Source organism: Microtus oregoni, unplaced genomic scaffold, assembly GCF_018167655.1.
Source record: "Microtus oregoni isolate MIOR12 unplaced genomic scaffold, Mior012 000044F_ref0000062, whole genome shotgun sequence".
Classification (NCBI taxonomy): Eukaryota; Metazoa; Chordata; class Mammalia; order Rodentia; family Cricetidae; genus Microtus; species Microtus oregoni.
Genome location: NW_024543218.1, coordinates 8583433 through 8608088, shown reverse-complemented (window position 1 = coordinate 8608088; position 24656 = coordinate 8583433). Strand labels below are relative to the sequence as shown.

Genomic DNA, 24656 nt, shown 5'->3' with positions numbered 1-24656 from the left:
ATAAAACAACTTCCCAGATGAGTGCTGCTCAGGCATCTTGCTCAATGCTCAGTCCCAGACGGAGAAAACCAATCCAAGGTCTACATCAGCCCCTCCAAGACTCAAGGGAAATGCTGAAGGGAAGGCAGAAAGAACGGAAGAGCTGGATGAAGGGGTGCAGGGTTGTGTAGAAATTTCCTTCTAATTGAAGCATTCCCTCCTGAAAAAAGGACTGAAGGTCCTAAGGCTTAGGAAGCAAACAAAACTCACAAGGTTTAGGAAGTGGAAACTTACAAGAGTCCTAAAGTCCCTCTCTTCAGGGTTGTAGAGACCCACAGCTGCTGGGAAAGGGGACTCTGGAGCTGGCACGCTGCCAATGGGCAATGCAGGAAGCTTGAGTGTGCAGTATTTCTGTGTCATCGCTCAAGCGGGGTGGGTGCTGCAGCTGCCACTGAGTCACCCATACTCCCGTTAAGCAATGGCGTGTGTATACTTCCGCAACTAGCCACAACTGACTCACTGGCTCACCAAGCTAGACTAGGTAGAATTGTTTCTCTGGTCTGTTATCAGTGATAGCTAGGTGAATAGATATTTGCTCCCATCTCCCCAGGAAGTCTCATAACAACTTCCTAGGAAAGTGGTATTTCCCTAATTTAACTCCAGACAGTCTTACAACATCTAAAGCCAGCCTAGTAAAGGTGTTCAGAAACAGAGCCACTTGCAACCAGCTGTCTAATCGTAAGGAAAAACAATGGTGGAGGTTTCGAAATACTGAGGTGTCAAATTAACCACGGAGAAATCACTTGCTAGTATGCTTTCTTGGCTACCAATAGGTAGTACTTAATACACAAAAGCTCTCAGATTGCTCCTACAGATCCTCATAAAACAAGGCTACTATAAAGAAAACATTTAGAGAAACTTCTACAGTGTTTTGACCTGGAACAAGTTGTTCTTAGATGGACATCTTCTTTAGACCAAATCAGACAACTGTCAGCAAGAGTCAGTCCAATTCTACCCACAGCCGAATTTGATCTGGAGCCCTGTTACAGTCTATGGCAGATGAAAAAGTGAAAGCTGACTTTGGTTACTGTTTTGAAACAGGTTGTCATTTAGCCCAGGCTGGACTCACACTCACTATGTACGGAGCCAGGCTCTGAATTCTTGATTCTACCTCCTAAGGCTGAGGTTATATGGATGCGTCACCACGCCAGGCTTGAGAGTAGACATTTTAAAGTATGTATAACAATCTAATGTAACTGGGAAACTTTTTTATGCTTTGCAAATCATATATATATATATATTTTAAAATCAAATAGCCACCAGCCTAAAATTGGTTATTGCACACAGATAGATAGGTCTGAGGCTTGAGTACTGGCTCCTGTCTGTTGTCATAAGGGATTATCCCATCTGATCTTCTTAATAGCTTACTTTATAAAGGGAAGAGATATAAGATGGTAGTCAAGGTGAAACTTGCTCTGTATATTGGCAGAAATAAGGCTGACTTGGCCCTCCTAATTCTATTGATGGCCTCTGAATCTACAGAAATTGACATTATCTACAGATAATAAAGCAGAGAATAATGGCTTCTCAATGATGTCCGTGTCTTAGTCTCAGAAACCTTTGAAGAGGCTACCTTAAATGGCAAAGTGACTTACAAATGGAAATTGTCCTAGTCAGTTTGTGTCAACTTGACTGGACACAGACAGTGTTGTCTGGGAAGAAGGAGCGCCAACTGAGAAACTGCCTCCATAAGCAAGCCTGCAGGCAAGCCTGTGTGGCATTTTCTCTATTAATGATACCTGGGAAGGTCCAGTCCATGGAAGGCAATGCCACCTCTAAGGCTGTGGTCCTGAACTGGAAAAGAAAGGCAGCTGAGCAAGTCACAGGGAGCAAGCCAGTAGGCAGTGTTCCTTCAAGATCTCAGCTTCAGCTCTGCCTTGAGTTCCTGCTCAACTTCCTTCCACGGGGAACTATAAACTATAATTTGAAATAAGCCTTGAGTTCCTGCTCAACTTCCTTCCACGGTGAACTATAAACTGTAATCTGAAATAAGCCCACTGATCCCCAGGGGGTTTTATTGGTCATGGCATTTCATAGCAAAACAAAAAGTAAATGAAGACAGGAGTATTCTACTAGAACACCCAGATGGGTTCAGTGTAATCATTAGGACCCTTATAAGGGGAAATGGGAGTGAGGACTGTCAGAGACAGGAGGAGGCGACACTAGAACAAAGCAGAGGTGAGAGTGACATCACTGGGAGGCGCCAGCTCACGAGCAGGTGGGAAAGTCAAGGAGATGGCCCCTCACCTCCCTCCTGAATCTTTGGTGTACCAGTCCCTGCTGGGACCATGACATTAGCCAAGTGAGCTTCTGGTCTCTAGAACGATCAGATAAGAAACTTACCTGACCTGGTCTGTGACACCTTGTTAATGTGGCAAGAGGAAGGAACCCAGCACATTTTCTAGTGTTTCCAGAAGAATGAAAGGAACATGCACACACATATCTATAAAGGATACAAATCCATACTGATAACACTGTACCACTTTCATGACACTATTAAGTTGTTTTTCTTCTAAGTCATCCTAAAACAAATAAATGGTCTGTTAGTTCTTTTGTGCCATTTAATAGGTTAAGATTTTTAAAAGTTTATTGTATATAAACACATTGAAATTACTAAGTAATTCTTACATAAAAAGCAAATGTATATATGGATACAATATCACATAAAGAAAAGAGAACAAGAAATGCTAACTATAAGAGGATAAGGAAGAATTGAATTCAGTAATGAACATGAATTATCAAAGAAGAAATAAAGCACATTGTTTTTTTAGTTATCTGTAACAGAGTTTTTATTTTGGTGATGGAAAATGCAAAAAATATATTAACAAGGAAAACAAAGTTTCACGTGAAGCCTCACAGCTTCTGTCCTGACCATATAGAAGTTCACTGGATGATACAGACTTTCAATATAGTTAATATGCCTCGACACAGTAATATGTTTCCAAAACTCATGTGTCAACTAATAACAAGCCCCTGATATGTGCCTATCTTTCACCTCACACTTACAGTACTTGTGTGTATGTGTGTGTGTGTGTGTGTGTGTGTGTGTGTGTGTACACATTCATGCATCCTATGGCATACATGAGGACATCAGTGGAAAACATTCGGAGGTTTGGTCTCTCTTACCACCATGTGGGTTCTGGGGATTAAAATCAAGTACTCAGGTTTTTTTTTTTGTTTGTTTGTTTGTTTTTTGGATTTTTCGAGACAGGGTTTCTCCGTAACTTTTTGGTTCCTGTCCTGAAACTAGCTCTTGTAGACCAGGCTGGCCTCAAAATCACAGACATCCGCGTGCCTCTGCCTCCTGAGTTCTGGGATTAAAGGCGTGGGCCACCACTGCCCGGCTCAAGTACTCAGTTTTGATAGCAAATGCCTTTACCCAAAGAGCTATCTTGCTTGCTTCTACCCCTTTTCAAATTAAACTGTCCATGAAAAGTTCTTGCACTGTCTATATTTTCCACTCTAACTTCAAAACAAAAACAAAAACAACTATAAGGAACTTTCCATAGTTGCATTTTATTTTTTTAATGCAGATATTTTTACAATTTAAACACTTAAACTTCACAAAAACCAGTCATAAAAAGATAAATTACTCTTGGTAGTTGTTTATTTTCCTTCTCTAAAAAAGTAGAGACTGGACTCTAGAAGGGCTCGCAGGTGTCCAGGGAGATGTCCCCAGCTAGTTCCTTGGACAACTGAGGAGAGGGAACCTGAAATGACTCTATCCTATAGCCATACTGATGAATATCTTGCATATCACCTTAGAACCTTCATCTGGCGATGGATGGAGATAGAGACAGAGACCCACACTGGAGCACCAGACTGAGCTCCCAAGGTCCAAATGAGGAGCAGAAGGAGGGAGAAGATGAGCAAGGAAGTCAGGACCACGAGGGGTGCACCCACCCACTGTGACAGTGAGGCTGATCTATTGGGAGCTCACCAAGGCCAGCTGGACTGGGACTGAATAAGCATGGGATAAAACCGGACTCTCTGAACATGGCAGACAATGAGGGCTCATGAGAAGCCAAGGACAATGGCACTAGGTTTCGATCCCACTGCATGAACTGGCTTTGTGGGAGCCTAGCCTGTTTGGATGCTCACCTTCCTGGACCTGGATGGAGTGGGGAGGACCTTGGACTTCCCACAGGGCAGGGAATCCATCCGGACTGCTCTTCAGACTCAAGAAGGGGGGGGGGGATGGAGTGGGGGGAGGGGGAGAGGAGTGGGAAGAGGGGGAGAGGAGTGAGGGGAGGGGGAGAGGAGTGGGAGGAGGGGAAGGGAAATGGGAGGCGGGGAGGAGGCGGAAATTTTTTCAACAACAACAAATAAATAAATAAAACTTTTCATCCTTCTAATCTGCTAAGTTAAAAATAAAAATCAAACAAATAAACAAAACAAACAAACAAACAAAAAAGTAGAAACTAAAAATGTTAAAGCAATAGCTAAATGTTTATGTTTACTAATCATAGAATGTTACTTTGTTTAGGTGGCTATACCTGAGTCAATCTATTTCCTGTTTATTAAAAATGTGCATTCATATTTGAAAACGACTACCGGTAATTCTATAGTGAGTGCTAGCTCTGAGGCACTTACCAATACCTGGGTAGCATTAGGCAAGTGTTGGTGTGAAAACATATGCAAACACATGTATACATACACAATATACATACACATGTAAACATACACAGTTAGTACATCTTTTCTCAATACATTCTTTTAGTCTTATAAAAGAAAAATTATTTTCTCTGTATTCTCATCATTTTTCTCAGAAAAAATCATATATATACATATATATGTATGTATGTGTGTGTATGTATATATAAATCTGTTTACATGTCCTGACTCAGATTAGAAATTTTCTCTAGTTCTTCAGTGTCCTTTTGCTACTTCTCCAGTCCTATTTAGCAAGAGTTATTAGCACAGGATAGATGGTTCTTTCTCTGTTCTTGAGGTATGAACCCAGAATTGAAAGTCCATTCTCTACTCTTGCAGGTCCTTCTGATCATAGCCAATATAGTTGGGTTTGACCTTCTTATGAAAACAAATTGGTTCTCATACTAAATTTAAGTTCCTTGACTACAAAACATATATTGTGGGGAAAAGTTTCAACAAAAGAGATAACAATATTTATGTTAGAGGGAATGCCCATTACTGTTCAGGGACATACAAGTTTCTAAGTGATAGAGCAAAGTAACTTCTCCAAGATTACTCACCTTATCATTCTCTTCAAGAAGTTTGATGATACGATTAAGGTCCATAGACTTGAAAACACCCTAGAAATACACAGCAGTTACTATTCCACCCCAAGGGGATAAAGAAATTAAGTCAAGTACACACATTCCCACACCACCACCCATAACCCCACACATATGTTCTTTGGAATTTTCACACAGTGCATCTTAATCATATATATATATATATACATACATACATACATACATATATGCGCCCACTCCCTCTCTCCCCCTTCCCAACCCTCTTTTACCCATTATATCTTCCTTCTTGTTTCCAGTTCTTTTACTTTTTATAACCCACTGAGTCCACTTAAAGCCACCCATATGTACGTGGCTATGAAGTTATTAAATCTGGCCTGGCAACCTGCCAGCAGGCTGCCCCTCAAAGAAAAGTGACTCTTAGTCCCATCAATTGCCAATAGCCCCTTGTCCAGGGGTAGGGTCTTGGAGAACCTCACAATTGTTAACTATAATCATTAAATTGTTATATTTACCATTAACCAATAGTTTGGTAAAAATAACATTGCCTTTGGGATTTGGAGTTTTAACAATGTCTGTGCCCTGTGGTTACTTTAACTTTCTCTTTTCTTCCTGCGTTTCCAGAATTTATGGATACAGATATAGCTACAGGCAAATAGGGTAGCCTTTCGTGTTACAACTTTTGAAATATTTGCTTTGAGGGTTAGATAAAGGTATTGAAATAAAAGTATTGAATGGTGCATGATTGTTTTGTATCCAATTTTTCTTCCCCAGATAACCTTTCTTAAAAAGTGGAAAGCAGCAAGGATTTCTTTTGTGTTTGCCTGCACCATCACTGTATGTTGTGTTTGCACCATCACTGTATGTCGTGTTTGCACCATCACTGTATGTTGTGTTTGCACCATCACTGTATGTTGTGTTTGCACCATCACTGTATGTCGTGTTTGCACCATCACTGTATGCTGTGTTTGCACCATCACTGTATGTTGTGTTTGCACCATCACTGTATGTCGTGTTTGCACCATCACTGTATGTCGTGTTTGCACCATCACTGTATGTCGTGTTTGCACCATCACTGTATGTCGTGTTTGCACCATCACTGTATGTTGTGTTTGCACCATCACTGTATGTCGTGTTTGCACCATCACTGTATGTCGTGTTTGCACCATCACTGTATGTCGTGTTTGCACCATCACTGTATGTCGTGTTTGCACCATCACTGTATGTCGTGTTTGCACCATCACTGTATGTTGTGTTTGCACCATCACTGTATGTTGTGTTACCCGCACCATCACTGTATGTTGTGTTTGCACCATCACTGTATGTTGTGTTTGCACCATCACTGTATGTCGTGTTTGCACCATCACTGTATGTTGTGTTTGCACCATCACTGTATGTCGTGTTTGCACCATCACTGTATGTTGTGTTTGCACCATCACTGTATGTTGTGTTTGCACCATCACTGTATGTCGTGTTGACCCGCACCATCACTGTGTGTCGTGTTTGCACCATCACTGTATGTCGTGTTACCCGCACCATCACTGTATGTCGTGTTTGCACCATCACTGTATGTCGTGTTTGCACCATCACTGTATGTCGTGTTTGCACCATCACTGTATGTCGTGTTGACCCGCACCATCACTGTATGTCGTGTTTGCACCATCACTGTATGTTGTGTTTGCACCATCACTGTATGTCGTGTTTGCACCATCACTGTATGTCGTGTTTGCACCATCACTGTATGTTGTGTTTGCACCATCACTGTATGTTGTGTTTGCACCATCACTGTATGTCGTGTTTGCACCATCACTGTATGTCGTGTTTGCACCATCACTGTATGTCGTGTTTGCACCATCACTGTATGTTGTGTTTGCACCATCACTGTATGTCGTGTTTGCACCATCACTGTATGTCGTGTTTGCACCATCACTGTATGTCGTGTTTGCACCATCACTGTATGTCGTGTTTGCACCATCACTGTATGTCGTGTTTGCACCATCACTGTATGTCGTGTTTGCACCATCACTGTATGTCGCTCTGGATACATTCTACCCTCCAGCTCTCCATAAGCCTTCATTGGCAGGCTCTAAGTTTCAGGAGTGACAGGCTTACTGTCCTGATCTCAGGTAGCTATCAGCAGTAATATAGAAGGCTCTAGATGCCATACAAAGGACTTAGGAAGCCACTGAATGTTTTGAGACGGAATATATATATATATAGAGAGAGAGAGACAATGCCCAGCCTTGTCTGTTGACAATTACTTATGTAGTCTAGCTTGAACTCAGGCTCAGCCTGAAAATTCCACAGCAATCTATGAAGGCAAGCCATAACTTCTACAGAATCAGTCTTAGAAAAATCAAAATTTGATCATTGACTTCCAGCTGCTCCACTGTCTTACCTCCTGATTTCAACTCGGGATCAATCATAGAAAGCCAAAAAGAAACAGCAAAAATACTCAATTATGCTTCGCACTGCAATTACATGGGATGTCCAGCCTCCAGCCTCCCGCATGCTTCTCAGGCAACCATTTCCAATCATCACAACCTACCCTCCACATCAAGCTTTCGTGCCAGTCTTGCATTCTCTGCAAAAAGTAAGCAATGCTGCATGACTCCTTCCCAACAGCAAGTGTTAACTAAATAGTCTCTTTCTTTTTGGGTGGTCTTCCTTAGGGTTTAGCCAGAAGAATGAAATAACAAAATGATGACTTTTTCTGCAGTGTGGTGACCTAACTAGAAGGAACTAGCTCACGGCAGAAGTGTGTACTTCAGCAATGGATACAGACCACAGAAAATGGACTTAATACATCCAGGAGGTTGAATTTGTAGGATCTAATAAGGAACTGGATGTGGCAGGCGGGGGGTGGGGGTGGGGGGAGGAGTGTGTGGAAGGTGAGGGTACGTTGTTGGCGTAAGGAACCATAGGAGACAGACAGTGCTGGGAAAAGAGGTGTGTACTGGGGCTGAGGATGAGCTCTCACAGGTTTCTAGGGACATCACGCTACTGACTGAGCACCCCATTCCCATCTTGAATATCAGCTGCAGTACGGTGTAAGCATCAGGACATCTGATGAATGAAACTGGGGCACAGGATTCTGGAGCATGGGCTCAATGGTCTAACTGGGGGTTTGGGTTAAATTAGGCAACTAATCACAACCATAACACTGAATGTCCTCGCTGTCTCAGGCATTGTTATAGGTGTGAGTAGTATGAAAAGGAAAGACACAAAATCTGCTTACATAAACAATATGCTATGGAGGGCATTAAGTGTAACATTACAATAAGAGATAAAGTAGAGATAAATGTTGTAACTGTAATTCTTGCTTGATAACTGTTTTGTTATATGTAATTTTACTATGTTAAAGTTAAAGCCTTCCTTTTTGTTTAAACAGAAAAGGGGAAATGGTGTAGGAGTTCCTTCTGTTTGTGTGTTGCTATCATTGGATAATGAATAAAGAAACTGCCTTGGCCTAGTTGATAGGGTGGAACTTAGGTAGGCGGAGAAGACAGAACTGAATTCTGGGAGAAAGAAAGCAGAGTGAGAGAACCGCCATGGAGCAACCAGGATCAGACATGCTGAATCTTTCCCAGTAAGCCACAACCTTATGGTGATATACAGATTAATAGAAACGGGTTAAATCAAGATGTGAGAATTAGCCAGTAAAAGACTAGAGATAATGGGCCAGGCAGTGATTTAATTAATACAATTTCTGTGCGGTTATTTCGGGTGTAAGCTAGCCGGGTGGCCGGGACAAAGGGCCACCCTCCTCATGCAACAATAAAGTCAGTAAGTTATACAGCACGGGGTTTGATTACAATGTTCTAGAGAAAATGAAATGGTTATAAAGTACTGGCTTGCTTGAGTCGTCAGTGAAGGACTGACTTACAGAGAGGGCACCAGTTCAGTCACGTCTTAGAGGAGGTGAGAGAGTAAGCTGTGTCTAAGGAAGGGATAATGTCCATGCAATGGGCACAGAAAGGGCAAAAGTCTTGGGACTGGAACCCTTGGCAAACTTGAAAAGTCAGGAAGTCAGAGTGATTGGACCATGGAAGAGTGTATAAGTAGACTTATGTTTCTACTCTGAACCCAGAGTAAAGGAGCTCAGGGAAAGGCATGACAATATTAAGATATATTTCCTTAATATAAACACAAGGAGAACCCTAAGAGAGGCATACATGGATCCCCCTGGAAAGGGGAAATAGACAGAACTTCTGAGAAAATTGGGATCATGGGTGGGGGAAGAAGAGAGGGCAGAAGGGAAGGGGGAGGGAAGAAAGAATGGGAAGAAAACAAGAAGAAATAGGATGGCCGAGATGGGGGAAGGACAGAGGAGGAGAGCAAGGAAAGAGATATCCTGGTTGAGGGAGCCATATGGGGCTAGCAAGACATCTGCACTAGGTGAATTCCCAGGAATCCACAAGGATGACCCCAGCTAAGATACTAAGCAACAGTGAAGAGGATACCTGCACTGACCTTCCCTTGTAATCAGATTGATGACTACGCTAATAATCATCATAGAACTTTCATCCAGTAACTGAGAGAAGCAGATTCAGAGATCCACAGCTAAGCACTGGGCTGAGCTCCCAGAGTCCAGCTGAAGAAAGGGAGGAGCCATAATATGAACAAAGGGGTCAAGACCATGATGGGGACACCCACAGAAACAGCTGACCTGAGCTAGCAGAAGCACAATGTGGGGACAGTTGTGTGGCTGGGACAGTCTGGGGGGGGGGGCACTATTTAACGTCAGCTCCTATGTTCTTAAGCATTGTACTGGGTATTACACCAAAAATGCTGCGGAAGATCCTGCCCTCTCAGAAGTGATGTAAGCAGTGAATCAGCTATTTAGGGAGAACTGGGACTCAGGCTTCCCAGGCCAGCGCTGAGCTTAGACAGCGGCAGCTCAATGGTTCTGGTGTTTCTGTGGGGCTTGAGGGAGCACCGTAAGGCCATACACTGGTGATTATAGCTGATTTAACATGCTGTAGGGCCCAGACATGCCCAGTGTTTCCCAAAAGCTCCTCGTAAGACTGTGATGGCCATCTACGTTCAGGGAATACTCACCAATACAGGCCGGTTTTATAGACTAGGAAAAAGCCTAGAGAAGGTAAACAATTTTGAGGCAATCATATTAGTTATGGTGAGCAATAGTATCCTGAAAGGAACTGAAGTGTCTAGGGAAGGAAGAAACATAACAACGTGTGACACGGCATCTCAGGACAGCAGATTGGGCGGAGATAGATGTGAGCCAACGGACAGGCTAAGAGCACTGATGCTGTCTGTGGTGAGAGAAAAGGAGAGCCAGCAGGTCTTTCGAGGCGCCACCTGCAGCCTCTTATTTTTTATAACATAACTTTACCTGATCTAGTTGGGGGAGGGCTGGAATTGTGCTTCAGTGTTATTTTGCAACTGGAAACACAGGAAACTATTTCTGGCGAGCTTTCCAGGAATTAGTTATGAAACTCCACAGCATGGTTTATACCTTCCCAGTGCTACAGTGCACTGAATTGCTACCCAGAGTGGGAAATAATAGGTCCTTCCCCTAACAGCACCAGCATTCCTGGAAATCTGCTAGGACAGGAGAACACGGAGGTCCAGCCCGGAGCTGCAGACTCCTCCAGTCTGCACTTCATGCTCCCGTGTTCTTCATGCACACACTGTGTGAGAAGCTCCGCTCTAAGGGGATGTGTGGTCCTCAGAACGAGGGCAGGGAGCTACATCTGAAACAGACACAGGGTAACCAACCAGATGCTCCTGATCTCCATTTGAGCAAGGAAAAGTGCATCATTGCTCTGCTTTCTTTCTCAGAAAACAAAAACTTTATCTTTACTGCCCAATGTCACTACCTTCCAGAGCCAAGAGCCCTGGGACTATTTCTAGGAAAGCCCCCACAGCACCAGACCTCATGAAGGTTTAGTTACCCTGTAAACATCATCAAAGTTTAACAAGAACAATAGCAGGAAGAAAGGAAAGCTGTCGTGGTAAGAGCCATAACAAAACTACAGGGATTCGTACAATACATGTGATGGGCATGGTGCTAAATGCTCCACAAATCTTCCTTAAATAATTTCACGACAAAGGAGTTACAAATCTCTTTCACAGATAAAGAACACAAGACATTTTTGTACGTTAGTTTAGTTGGTTTGGGTTTTTTGTTTTTCTTTTAAAAGCTATTGTATTTTGTGGAGGAGGCTGGAAGGGCAGAGTAGACATGAAGGATGCAGAGGCTGCAATGGCAGAGTAGACATGAAGGGATGCAGAGATGAATGGGATCAGGACGCATGATGTGAACCCCATAAAGAATCAATAAAGAAAAGAAAAGCAACTTCACCAAATGAAATAATTAAAAACTGACCACTAAATTCTAGGGGATTTTATTGTTTTAAAATCTGAAAAAAACAATAGTTTTCTTAAAGCTTTAAGAACCGTTCTTGTAAGCAAAGCCAAAATTCCTACACAGAAAAGTTTCACTTAGAGTGCTCAAGTAGAATGTCTATGCAAATCACAACAATAAAACATCATACAACTAAAATTCCAGATTCGGAAACCACTATTTCCCCTGTTTACAACTGCCTTCAGACTTACACTCTACCTTTCCCATAATTCCATTCTACGATGAGGAAATTGACTGTGGTTTGGAGAGTATGGCAGCTACTCCTGCCTCCTGCAAAGGCTGTTTCTATGCTGACTAATGTCGCTTGCTGTCGAAGAGAAGGATGCCCTTCCAAGTGCACAGAACAGGGTTGGAGAGAAGGTTTAAAGTGTGAAGGCACTTGCTTCCAACTCTGATAACATGAATTCAATACCTGGGACCAACCCAGGCGCGAGAGAGCTAACTCCTGCAAGCTGTCCTCTCACCTCCACACAGGTGCTGTGGCATGCATACCAGCTCCAATGCCCCTAAACACACACACACACACACACACACACACCACAAGTACATAAAATATGTACAAAATAACATGCATATTTTATCTGTTCCTAGATAACTCTATTCAAAAGCCAATTTCTCATATATACATATACTCAGGTTAGGGTGATTTAAATGCCTCAAATTTCGATCTATAATAAGACAGCCCTTAAAAGAAAGGTTGATAAAACAGCATCTTTATAGCAGGAAATCTTTGGCGGCTACTTTAACATTTCAGAGACTCCGTGAGTTTTAATGACAGATGGTACTGTAAGCTTTTGTTGCCCCCCTGAAGAAAGAACGGCAGTGATAACTGCATCTTTTCAGCACAGGGGCACTCTATATGCTTTCTGTGTGCATTATTTCAGCTGTACGAGATTTTACAATCAACATTTTAAAAGGTTTCTACATCTACTTCTTTTATTTTGTATGGGGAGGCAAGTGTGGAGGCGAGAGAACACGCTGAGAAGTCCGTTCTCTCCTCCTACCATGGGGATCCTGAGGTGTGGAAGCCAGGCTCTCTGGTGCCCAGACTCCCTGAGCAGTCCCAGGACTTACACTAAGCTTGATACAATGGACGCCAGTACTATTGTCATTTCCATTATCACCACCACTTGCCTTTGACGTCACAGCTCCTAAGCTGTGGTGTGCCTGTCTCTTGAGAGCAAGCCAAAGTGGACTGTTTTGAAAGAACTGAGAATATTAAGTGTCCAAAGGTCTTTCTCTGCTGACTTGAGCAGAGGGCCTAAGGTTATCACTAAGTATTACTAGGAACACCAGGCCTCACAGTGAGCAAAGAACCCGAGTGCCTGGTCAGGCTGTGGTGGTGCATGCTTTAATCACAGCACTCCAAAGACAGGCAGGCAGAGCTCTGTGAGTTTGAGACCAGCCTGGTCTACAGAGTAGGTTCCAGGACAGCCAGGGTTAGAGAGAGAAACCATGTGCCAAAAAACCAAAAGAAGGAAGAGGAAGAAAAAGTTGTAAAACAATTACAAAAAAAAAAAAATCCAAGAGTAGACCACTGAGATTTCTAATTCTAAATTGTTTTCCATTACATTTACTTAAGTAGAAATTCCTTCCCCACCCTTTGCAGTACTTTCTAAAAATGTGAAGGGGAGACAAATACACAAGACACATACAGCTATGTTACTTCCTATGTTGCAGACTTTTTCTTTTGCAGCGATCCATTGAAAGTATTTCTCTCTGTAAACCCCTGTTCATCTGTCTCATGTAATTCATCTTTGCCCAAACAAACCAATGAGAGTCAAACTCACCTACTTAGTGCCCAGTACCTAGGAATAAAGTGGCAATGTTGAGCTTCCCTGTAGCCCAGGGACTGGAGAGACCGTGGTCGCTTACACTTCTTCGCTCTTGTACTGGAATACCTCCACAAAACTGATGAGGTAAATTCCCCTGGCATTCTCTCTTTATGTAAAAGTGCTGTACTCTGTGGGCTGTTGCATAAATGCGTGACTGCCTCCAGAGACCTCAACCCAGTTCCCACAGAAGTCCCCAGCCAACTGGCTGCTCCCAAGTAACTCTCCAAGGGTCCAGGACGTGAACGCAGGAGGCAGAGTTCCTGACGCAGCTTGAGACTTAGGAAGCCCCAACAGGAATTCCCATAGAGCCTCCCCCCCCCCAACACACACACATACACCATTAGTGTTGGGTAAGGCAGAGAGGGTTCTCAACCCAACTCTAAAAACTTAACTTTGCGTTTATAACAAAAGCAAACCCCAAACTAAATATAAACATAATAAAGAAAAGCAGTCCTGTCCCCAGCTCTCCAACAGCATCTGCCTACCAGTGAATACAAGCTTCAGCAGCAGTATATTTATACCAAGAGTACGCTCCCTTAAAACGGATCTACAGTCAAAACCCCAACACAAAAAAGTGATCTGGTTATCAAATAAAATGTCACCAAGAAGGATCCCTTCCTTTCGTGGCCACAATCCAAAGAGCATCTAGTCTCTCCAGGAGGACCACGCAGCTAGAGTCCCCAGACAGATTGGCTGACGACATCCAGCCCCCCTCGCCAGCCGCCCGGCCCCCCGGGACGAACTCCGCTCCTCTCCATCCCGCAGTCTCGCTCTGATCCTGGATTCCACCCGGTTGCCCCGGAACCTCACGCCCTTCCCCGCTCCTGCTGCCCAGCCCGACGGTACCTGCATATCCTCACGCGGGGTCACCACCCCAATCACCGGGATCGTGCGGGGACTGCTGGACTTCGTCCTGCCGCCCGCCTCGGCGGCGTCGGCCGTGGCCATGGCCTCCACGGTGGACATGGCTGGGGGTAGGAGCCTGCGGTCCTAGGTGTGCCACGAACCCGCCGGATGTCACGCAGCGCCACCGGAGCTAGGGAGGCAACAGACCGGGAAAGTGCGGCCGTGGGCCCCGCCTCAGCAAGGCGGCGGACACCCAGCTGCTGCCGCTGCCCACACGCGGACCAGGGCGCAGCGCGCCCCAGTCGTTAACACAAGCCCGAGCGTTGCTAGGGGCGGGGCCTACGGAAGCCGGGAGAGCCAAACTTTGTCAACGGTGGTCTGCAGGTGTGCAATGGTAAGAGAAAGGAGACCAGCGAGTGAGATCGCGGTCTGCTCCTAGAGTTTCAGTCTGGCGGCGACGGCCCTTGCTTGATCAGTGCCTGTGAGGGGCGGACGAGTAGAGCTGGCTGTGGGATGCGGTCCGAGGCATGTGATTGGCACATTGTCGAAAGCCGACCTCTTAAGCTTTCTCCCAAAGATAGAACAGGTCAATTTAGCCTAAATTCCCAGGTTTTTACCTCTTTTGTACTTTAGTGGCCGAACTTGACAGTTAGACAAACAAATGAGGCATCTTACAGTGCTGGAAAGCTCTCAGGCAGTAGAGTGGTTGTCTAGAATGCTGGAACCCCTGGTGCTGGGTGTCTGGTATGGCCTGGGGTGGGAACTTAAAATTCAAAAAACACTGAATTCTTCACTAATGGGTTCTCCGACCTGGCAAATCAACAGCCCAACTTTGTTTTTGTTTTTTGGTTTTTCTAGACAGGGTTTCTCTGTACCTTTGGAGCCTGTCCTGGATCTCACTCTGTAGAACAGGTTGGCCTCAAACTCAGAGAAGATCCTGTTTTTGCCTCCCGAGTGCTGGGATTAAAGGAGTGTGCCGCCACCGCCTGGCTGTTCCTTATTTATAATAATGCAGACACAAATGGATAAACGGACTATTGAGATGTTCAATTACTTCAACAAAAGATAAATAGTATAAAATATGAGAAAAAAGTTCCACCTTGAGAATAGAAATGTTTCAATATGTTGACAGTCCCGCAGATCATTAACATCATGAAGATATGAATTATTTTCTTAGAACCAAGACAAAGTTTAAATATATCAATCTACATACAATTTGTACATTTACAAGTAATGAAGAAAGTTAAGTATATACTTAAAAAATATATCATATTAATGTAGTTCTTCTGCTTTTGTCTGCACCCTGCTTAATTAACAAGTTAGCAAAACTGCAATTATCCATCATGAATTAAGAACATTTTGTAAGTACTTTAAAATACATATGAATTTAATTCTCTCTAAACCAATGCTGCGTGCTCGACATGTTCAAAGAAACATAATTGCTTACAGGGATGGAGTAGTTTGTTTCAAATAAAGAAATTTTATAGCTTATAAATATTATTAATACAGTGGGTTAGCTTTGGGGGAAATTTATAACAGAAAAAATACACATAAACTTGGAATTTAATTTACTTCTGGGTTTTAAATAGTCTTTCAGATTGACTTACTGTTGCAGGCCTGGAAAGTAATCTCTCTTTGACAGACCATTCATACACATTTAGGCATAAGTAGTGGAACAGAAAGGACTAGTGGAACAGCCCCCCTCCTGAAGTCAGTTACTCAAATGAAAACTGCATTAGCAGTACTACAGATTGCAAGTAGATGTTGGGGAACTCTTCATGTGTACTGGACAAATGAAGTTAGTGAGCAACTCTTTAGTTTTTTTTTTTTTTTTGATACAGGTGTACTACTATGAAATGAAAAGATTCCTGAGTGATGTGGAATTCCCCTCTATATACTATGAATATGTTTTATTACCATTGGTTAATAAAGAAGCTGATTTGGCCTATAGCAGGGCAGAATATAGCAAGGCAGGAAATACAAACAGAGATAGAATAGGAAAGAAGGCAGAGTCAGGCAGACACCATGTAGCTGCCCAAGAAGCAAGAGGTAACAAACCATAAGCCTCGTGATAAAATATAAAATAATAGAAATTTAAGATGGGTTGATTTAAGATGTAAGAGATAGCTAGAAATATGCCTGAGCCATTGGCCAAGCAGTGTTGTAATTAATATAGTTTTATGTGATTATTCAGGTCTGGTAGCTGGAAAATGAAAGAACAGTCTTCCCTTACACCTGAACACTTGGAAGTATCAACTATGTATTGGGATTTACATGATACAGGTCTTTATTGTAAAGTACGATTCACCATGACATTAGTTACTCAAGTTGTATCATCATTTCACTTGTTTTGATTCCATGGTCCTTGTATTTGTTACTGAAGTCTGTAATAACAAATGCCATGGATCAGGTAGCTATAAAAGAGAGATTTTCATATAGTTCTGGAGGCTGAAAGATTGAGACCAAGGTTTGTGCAAATTTTCTTCTTGACTTGTTCTTTTCTTCCCTTTTCTTCACATGGCTTTCCCTCTGTCCATGCCTATATTCTAATTTCAACAGGATGCCAGTCATGTTGGATTAAGGCTCACCCATTCGACCTCACCTCAACTATCTCTTCAAAGATCAATCTCCAAAAACAGTCATGCTCTGAGATAGTGGGGATTAGAACTTCAACATGCAAATTTTGGAAGATACAATCCAGTCCATAATAAATCCCACCATCTTTTAAGTTAAAATCTGAATTCTTATGAACAGACTAAGGAATACACTATATCTAGTTAAAGCCATGTTGGTATTATCACCTGTAGAACACTGGTATTTTTCAGAGTGTCAGGTATTAAATTGCTATGCTAATATCTACTACTATAAATTTGATTTCTATGAAACTGTCGTCAGATCTCTCAACTCAACACATCTGGACTTTGAGCTTGGATGGTCTTATGCCTAAAACTGCAAAAATCATTTATTTCATACTTCCTTTCCACTCGTGTTCCTCTGTCTCCTGAGATTTCCATAAACACACAGCAGTCATCACTTTATTTGGAACAGAGAAGGGGAAGAAGAGGTGATCCTAAACTTGCTGTGACTTTTGAACATGTATAGTTAATTGCTTGGTTTCATAGGGTATTACCACGAAGGTCTGCCAAATTGTACTTTGGAACATTCCATCTGAAGGAAATGAATGGATGATATATCTACTAGCTCAATTTTATGTTGCATCTCCTTGTTCAAAGTTTACCCTTCATTTGGGTTGACACATTAGAAAAAGACCATGTAATATGTGTACCATACTTAAAACACCAACAGTAAAATGTTATTCGTCTGCGATTCGAATTTAACTGAGAATCTTATTCTAGGAATCCTGTCAGGATACACACTCAAGCATCTTCAAGCAGAGCCTCAGATGTCGGTTTCCCCTGATGTGCTGATGTATGGAACTGCTCAACATGAAGCTATGTCTATGGTGATGGCAGCACCCTAGCAACTCCTTTCTGGGAGGACAGGGCAGCTCTGGGCCACTGGCCAGGAGGCAAACCGAGAGGAGAGGCAGTGAGAGGGATAGATGTGAGGTCCGGCAGGAAGAAATAGTCACAGAAGAGATGAACAGCAGAATTTTCTATAAAAATGAGTCGAGACCCAAATTGGAGCACCGGACTGAGCTCTTAAGATCCAAATGAGGAGCAGAAGGAGGGAGAACATGAGCAAGGAAGTCAGGACCACGAGGGGTGCACCCACCCACTGTGACAGTGGAGCTGATCTATTGGGAGCTCACCAAGGCCAGCGGGACTGGGACTGAATAAGCATGGGATGAAACCGGACTTTCTGAACGTGGCGGACAATGAAGGCTGATGAGAAGCCAGGGACAATGGCACTAGGTTTTGATCCTAATACATGAACTGGCTTTGTGGGAGCCTAGCCTGTTTGGATGCTCACCTTCCTGGACCTGGATAGAAGTGAGAGGACCTTGGACTTCCCGCAGGACAGGGAATCTGGACTGCTCTTCATTCTTGAGAGGGAGGGGGAATGGAGTGGGGGGGAGAGGGAGAAGGGGAGGGGGCGATGTGTGGGAGGAGGGGGAGGGAAATGGGAAACGGGGAGGAGGCAGAAATTTTTTTTTCAACAACTAAAAAAAATAAACAAAAAAATGAGTCGTGTCTCTTTAAATATCTGCTGTAGCACAAACTGTATTAGACACTGGAGACTTAGCAACAGCTAATACTATATCCCCAGCTTGCTGAATAGCTTAGATATTGTAGGTATCCTGATCTAAAAATGTTCAATGAAATGAATTAATCTTCATTACATAGAGGTTTTCTAAATGACTACTTGTATAAATACAGTCCCCTACCCAAGCAAAACTATCAGTTGGATTGCTTTCTGTGGTCTTTTTAAAAACAAAGACCAATAACTGGTACAGCCTCCCTCATCTGTGTTGTGGTGTAGGAGGGAGAGAAAGATGTCCTTTCCCTTTCCAATTACCACCTTCAGACGGCCAGAGAACTGACCCCTTTTCCAGCTAAAACAGTTGGGGAAGCAGGCCTGCACCTCATCTGAGCAGTATAAAGTAGCTGACCCGGTTGATGAGGGCTGAGGTGAGTCAACCCTGAGAACATGAGTAGGGGTGACTTAGTGCTCCCCCATCAATACCTGAGGTGGGACAGCTGGTTCTGCCCCTGGCCAGCTGCAACACTCAGTAGAGCAGGCCCTGCACCTCCTTGGAGCAGCACAATAGAGCCAACCCTGTTGGCATAGGTGAGGATGAGCCATCCCAAAGTCATAAGTGTGGGAGAGTTGTCCCCTCTACTCACCCATAATGTAGCAGTGTGGGCATGGGAGAGATGCCTCCCCGTTATCCCTTGCCCCCACCGCTACCTACTGTTGAGGGAAGTCCTTCTGTAAATGCGTTGCTTTTATTAGTCAACGAATAAAGAATCTGCCTTGGCCTAGGGTAGAGTAGAGCTAGGCAGGGAAAACTAAACTGAATGCTGGAAGAAAGAAGGTGGAATCAGGGAGAAGCCATGTAGCTCACAGGAGATAGATGCCAGGACAGAACTTTACCCATTAAGTCACAGCCACATGGCAATACACAGATTAATAGAAATGGGTTAAATTAAGGTATAAGAGCTAGCCAAAAAGAAGCTAGAGCTAATAGGCCAAGCAGTGGTTTAATTAACACAGTTTCTGTGTTTCCACTTGGAAGGTATCTCTTTCATGTTTCCTGTGCGCTGTCTGCTCTTCAAAACAATTTCTCAAATTTTCTGTTTCTCTAGGGCTAGGTTTTGCTCCCTCGGGTCTGTTGGTTCAACATATTTCTCCTGCTCCATTTCTATGAGCTGACCGATCTTTTCTTCGACATCTATTTTGAGAATTTTAACTTGATTCTGGAGTTCACTGCGTACTTTTTCCGCTTGACATTTTACTTGGAGTTTTTCCTTCATTAGCTTTTCTGTCTCCTGTAGAAATCCTCCTGGAGCTGAAGCAACTGCAGCATTTATCGGCCACTGCTCCACTGGGCCTGCCACCGCTCTCATGGCCGCCTTCTGCCTAGACAGCAGCCCTCTCTCCTCCTGCACTTGCTGTTGCTCAGCTTCCAGCTCCTGCAGTTTCCGGTTCGCATGTAACAATTGCTGCTCTAGATGATCTATCGCATACGATTTTCCCTGGATTTCTCTTTCAAAAGCAAGTTTTTTATCTGAATATCCACCAATATTTTCAGCTCTGTGAGCTCCACAGCCAGCTGCTCTCTGGCGCTGGACTCATCCTGAAGTCGCTCCTGGAGTTCTTCTATGCATCTAAGTGACCCTGCTGCTTCCTGTTTTTGTCTAACCGTTTCACACACCAACTGGGTCTGTGTAACTTCTGTATATTCAAGATGTTGGAATTCAATCCGTAATTTTTTACTTGGTTAACTTGGAAAACTCTCTTATTGTTGCTTCCTTTTCCTTGTTTGCCTGCTGCAGGTTAGCTATCAGCTGAGAGATGATGCCATCTCTCGCTTAACAGCAGCTTCAACTTTGTATAACCTTTGTTGTCCTTGAGGCCCACAGGTGGCTCTCCTGTCTTCCCGTTCTCAAGTTCCAGCCACTTCATTTTCCATCATCTCAAGACGGGGCTGACTGGGCTGATCTCCTTCTCGAGAACAATTACCAATGCCAAATTCTTCTTTTTTAACAAAGATTTGATTTTGTTTCCCTGTTTGTCCCACTCTCATTTTGGTGAAATCAGGATTCCCAGCTGATTCTACACATTGTAAACTATTTGCTGGTGTTTCATTACTTTGTTGGTTGATATTTAAGCTGTGGCTCCTGCCAGTACCTCCACCATGAAGCTAGATTCTCAGAAAGCTAAGGAATGGGGTGAATCCAGTTGTCAAAGCCACGGTTTTAATCCTTGCCATATCGCTTAGAAAATTAAAGACTCACATAGAAAAGGGGAGATATACAGTAAAGATAGATTCAGACAAAAAAAATCCCTCTAAATGGTTTACAGTGTGTTTAAAAATATTGTAGGTTTGGGAGAGTAAAGAAAAAAGATAGTCTTTAAAAGAGAAAGAGAGAGAGGGAGAGGGAGAGAGAGAGAGAGAGAGAGAGAGAGAGAGAGAGAGAAGTTGGGTATGGTGGCACACACCTTTGATCCCAGCACTTGGGAGTCAGAGGCAGGTGTATCTCTGTGAGTTCAAGGACAGCCAAAATACACAGAGAAAAAAAATTAAAAAGAAAAGAAATAGATTTTAAAATAAAACCACATAAAGATGGAAAATACACAAAATCTGGATACTGTATGTTATTGTGTTGTCTTTGAATTGATTGACTGCTGGGAAGGAGCAACAGCTGCTAAAAGACATTTGATTATAAATGCTGCTGCATTAATCCGACATATGTATTTTGAAAATGTTTTGACTTCAAAATTTAAGTCAAAGGATATGTTACCTTGGAGAAGAGGTTTTGCTTTTGTTTCCACAGGAAATGAGAGGCTGTGGATTTATTCTGTTAAGAAAAATCAGGTTTGATCAAGGAAGAACCCTTGTAAAATCCCCAATAGGAGATGGTCCAGATGTCTGAGATCTACATCCAGAACAGCCTCAAGACTGCTGGCAGAGATGATCAAGCCTCACAGAATATTTGTCAGGACTTGACCATAATTATCAAGGTTATCAGCACCCCCAACCAGCAGGAAGTAGCCTGGAAAGCTACACCCACATTCCCCCCCTCCCAAAATGGATTATGGATCTTTGTCTCTGCTACAAATTATTGTGGCTAATGGTCAGGAAAAAAAGCTAAATAGAGATTAGATTCAGAGGTCTTGTTTTTTAAAAAAGGGGAGGGGAGTACTGTGGGACAATAATCTTATATCCTGTCAAGGTTTGTCAGTTGTACTGGTTTAAGAAAATGTTGATTGGCCAGTAGCCAGGCAGGAAGTATAGGTGGGTCAACCAGAATAAGAGAATTCTGGGAAGAGGAAAGGCTCAGTTTGCAGTCGTCACCCAGTCAGAGCGGAAGCAACATAAGAATGCCTTGCTGAGAAAAGGAACCAAGCCAGGTGGCTAACAGACAAGAATTATGGGTTAATGTAAGTTATAGGAGTTAGTAAGACACCCAAGCTAATAGACCAACCGTTTATATTTAATGTAGACCTCTGTGTGTTTATTTGGGACTGAATGGCTGCAGGATCGGGCGGGACAGAAACCTCTGTCAACAGCCCGCCACAGACAAGGGAGACGACCCTCATCTTACCATCTGCAGCTCTCCAGAAAGTGGGTCCTGTTCCTTGCTATAGTGGAGCTCTGTTGACAGAGTCAAGGGTGAGGTACCCCTGAGTGGGATAGCCGGCCATACACCCCTCATCTGCCATGTGGTGGTGAGGATGAGGGATAGGTGCCTCCCCCCTTTGATTCTGCCACTTATGGTGGGAGGAGCTGATCCACCTCCCATAGCAGCTCCAGCACTCGGGAAAGTGAACCATCTACCTCGCCTTGGCAGCACAGTAGACCTGACCCTGTTGGCAGAAGGTGTGCGTGAGCCAGCCCCGAAGTTGTGAACACGGGAGAGCAGTCCCCATTAGGCATCTGCTATGTGACAGCATGGGCGGAGACGCCCCTCCCACTTGCCCTTTATGGGCGGAAAGAGATGCCCCTCCCACTTGCCCATCAGTGCCGGAGGCCCCTGGAAGAGCTGGCCCTGAGGTCCTAAGAGCCAAGAGCTGTTCCGGCCTCTCATCAGGTGCAACACTGGAGAGAGCGGCCCCCACACCTCACCTGGGCAACACAGAGCTGGCCCTGAAGGTGTTCTTGTGGGAGAACCACCGACCCTGAGGGAGTGAAAGCAGGAGAACCAACCCCACCCCTTACTCATCACTGCAAGGGGTGAACTAGGAAGGGCAATGCTGGAGAGCTCACCCTGGCAGCGAAGACAGGAGAGCTGGTGGGCTGACCAACCCTGCAATTAAGTACCCACTCCTAGAACCAGGGTTATGTGTAGCCCACCTCAACATCCACCCCTTCTGTGATCTGCTAGAGCGCAGGTGTGGCGGGTGTGTGTGTGTGTGTGTGTGTGTGTGTGTGTGTGAGGTGGGTGGGGATGGGGGGGTGTCTGTCCTGTGGACCCAGGGCTGCAGGATCTCCAAAGGGCAGCAACTGGATGCCCAGGAACAGTCCCGGTGGGGGCCCAGTGTCGAGGATGTAGCGGAGACTAGAAACCTTGAAACAGACAAATGAGTCTTTGTGATAAATGTCTGCATACTAATATGGACAGATAAAGGGGTTTACCGCGTGACTCACTGTGTCGCACTGCGGCTTCCATGACAGGATTTTCCCCTTCCTTTCTTTTCCAGATTTTGTTTTATTTTGGTGGTGGTGGTGGTGGGGAAAAGGTGGGATCAGGAGGCATGATGTGAAAGGCAAAAGAATAAATAAAAAAAAATTAAAGATCAAAATATTAGATGAATTCTGTCAAATATTCAAATTAGTAAGATAAAAAGGCAAAATTAAAACATTAAATAATACTTTTTATTGAAATGTTTATAAGGCATATCTAGGAGAATGACAAAATTATGGCATACAATTTGTTCAAACAATATTTTATAGGACACAAGCCATTAGCAAAAATGAATACACACAAGGAAAATTTGTACAAAGAAAATCATACAAGCCAATACAAAATTGCTAATGAAAGAAAAAGGGAAAAACGTATGATTAACAGTAGAATATTAATTTAATGTAAATTGTACATTATTATTTAAAATCTTTTGAAAGCATCATTACAAATCTAACCTACTCGAGAATGCTAAATTAATATTGTGACAAAGACTGGGAAGGATAAAATTTAGATTTCTCAGAACACAGAAAGTCAAAGTTAGAATTGTTTAAACACAGGAAGCAGCAGGGAGTTGTCTGTTTTCTAGTAGTCTTGATTCTGCCTCTGAGTGTTGCCTTGACCCCCTGGGGACAGATGTTTATCCACAACCTCATTAGTCAGACGGAAGGGGCCATAAAGAACACAGGCCACTTCCCTGGTAGTCCTGAGGCCGGCACTCATCACAGGGACCAGTCACAAGGACACCTCGCTCCAAGAGGTGTGAACAGCAGTCAGCAGCTCAGGAGTGGGGAAAGCAGGCGCGAAGGATGAACACGCACGCAGCTGTGAAGATCTTCGGAAGGAAATCCCTGGGAGAATGCTGCCTGCAAGTAGGCCATTGTACCTGCTTTTGTGAGGAGCGACCCTAAGCTACTGGGAAGTCTCCTGGTCTGCCTTCACTGTGGATCTGTGCAGGGGAAATACGGTGATTTGTAAAGTGAAAAGTCAGCCCAGCAATTCCTATAACGCGTGTTGGGTTCAACAGAATCACTGTTTTAGCAACATAGGGCTGGAACCCCGGGAAATTAAACACTTCACAATTCTGTCGCATCAAAAGTACGGGAGAACCTGTTCGCTCCTGTAACGTTCAGAACAGAATCACTACCTTTCATTTCGGGTAATTACAAAGATTGAATGTACGCCAGGATTTGTCCTACTGCGTTCTGCACCGTGCAGGGTTGAGCGACTGTAACACGGGACTGTGGTGTGTTACACATGCGACATTGTTTTGTCGTGAATTTACAAAGCAGTTTCTACTTTACTCTGCTTGCCCGTTTCAGAGCAGCACTTCATAGACTGACGCAGTATAATCAGCTGCTTACAGTAGAGTTATGAATACATTTAGAGTAGCTATATTTTAAATGCCATGTGAAATACTTAAATTTTATAAATAAAGATTATTAGGGGAGGGAACACTATAGAATAATTACGAAATAGCTTAATGGCATAAAAATTTAAATGAAGACTTTTGTCATATTAC

The 24656-nt window shown here is 43.5% G+C and overlaps 1 protein-coding gene across 1 annotated transcript in view; it reads right to left on the bottom strand.

The window, feature by feature from the left end:
• Positions 1–14661, bottom strand: part of LOC121434805 (cilia- and flagella-associated protein 69-like) — an 88244-nt gene extending 73583 nt beyond the window's left edge. Inside the window, exons 1-3 of the mRNA XM_041633776.1 lie at positions 14325–14661; positions 5253–5312; positions 2496–2561 (exon numbers count right to left, since the gene is read on the bottom strand). Of these exons, the coding sequence (XP_041489710.1) occupies positions 2496–2561; positions 5253–5312; positions 14325–14444 (246 nt within the window). The 5' untranslated portion in view covers positions 14445–14661. The remainder of the gene's footprint in view (positions 1–2495; positions 2562–5252; positions 5313–14324) is intronic.
• Positions 14662–24656: the final 9995 nt, after the last annotated feature.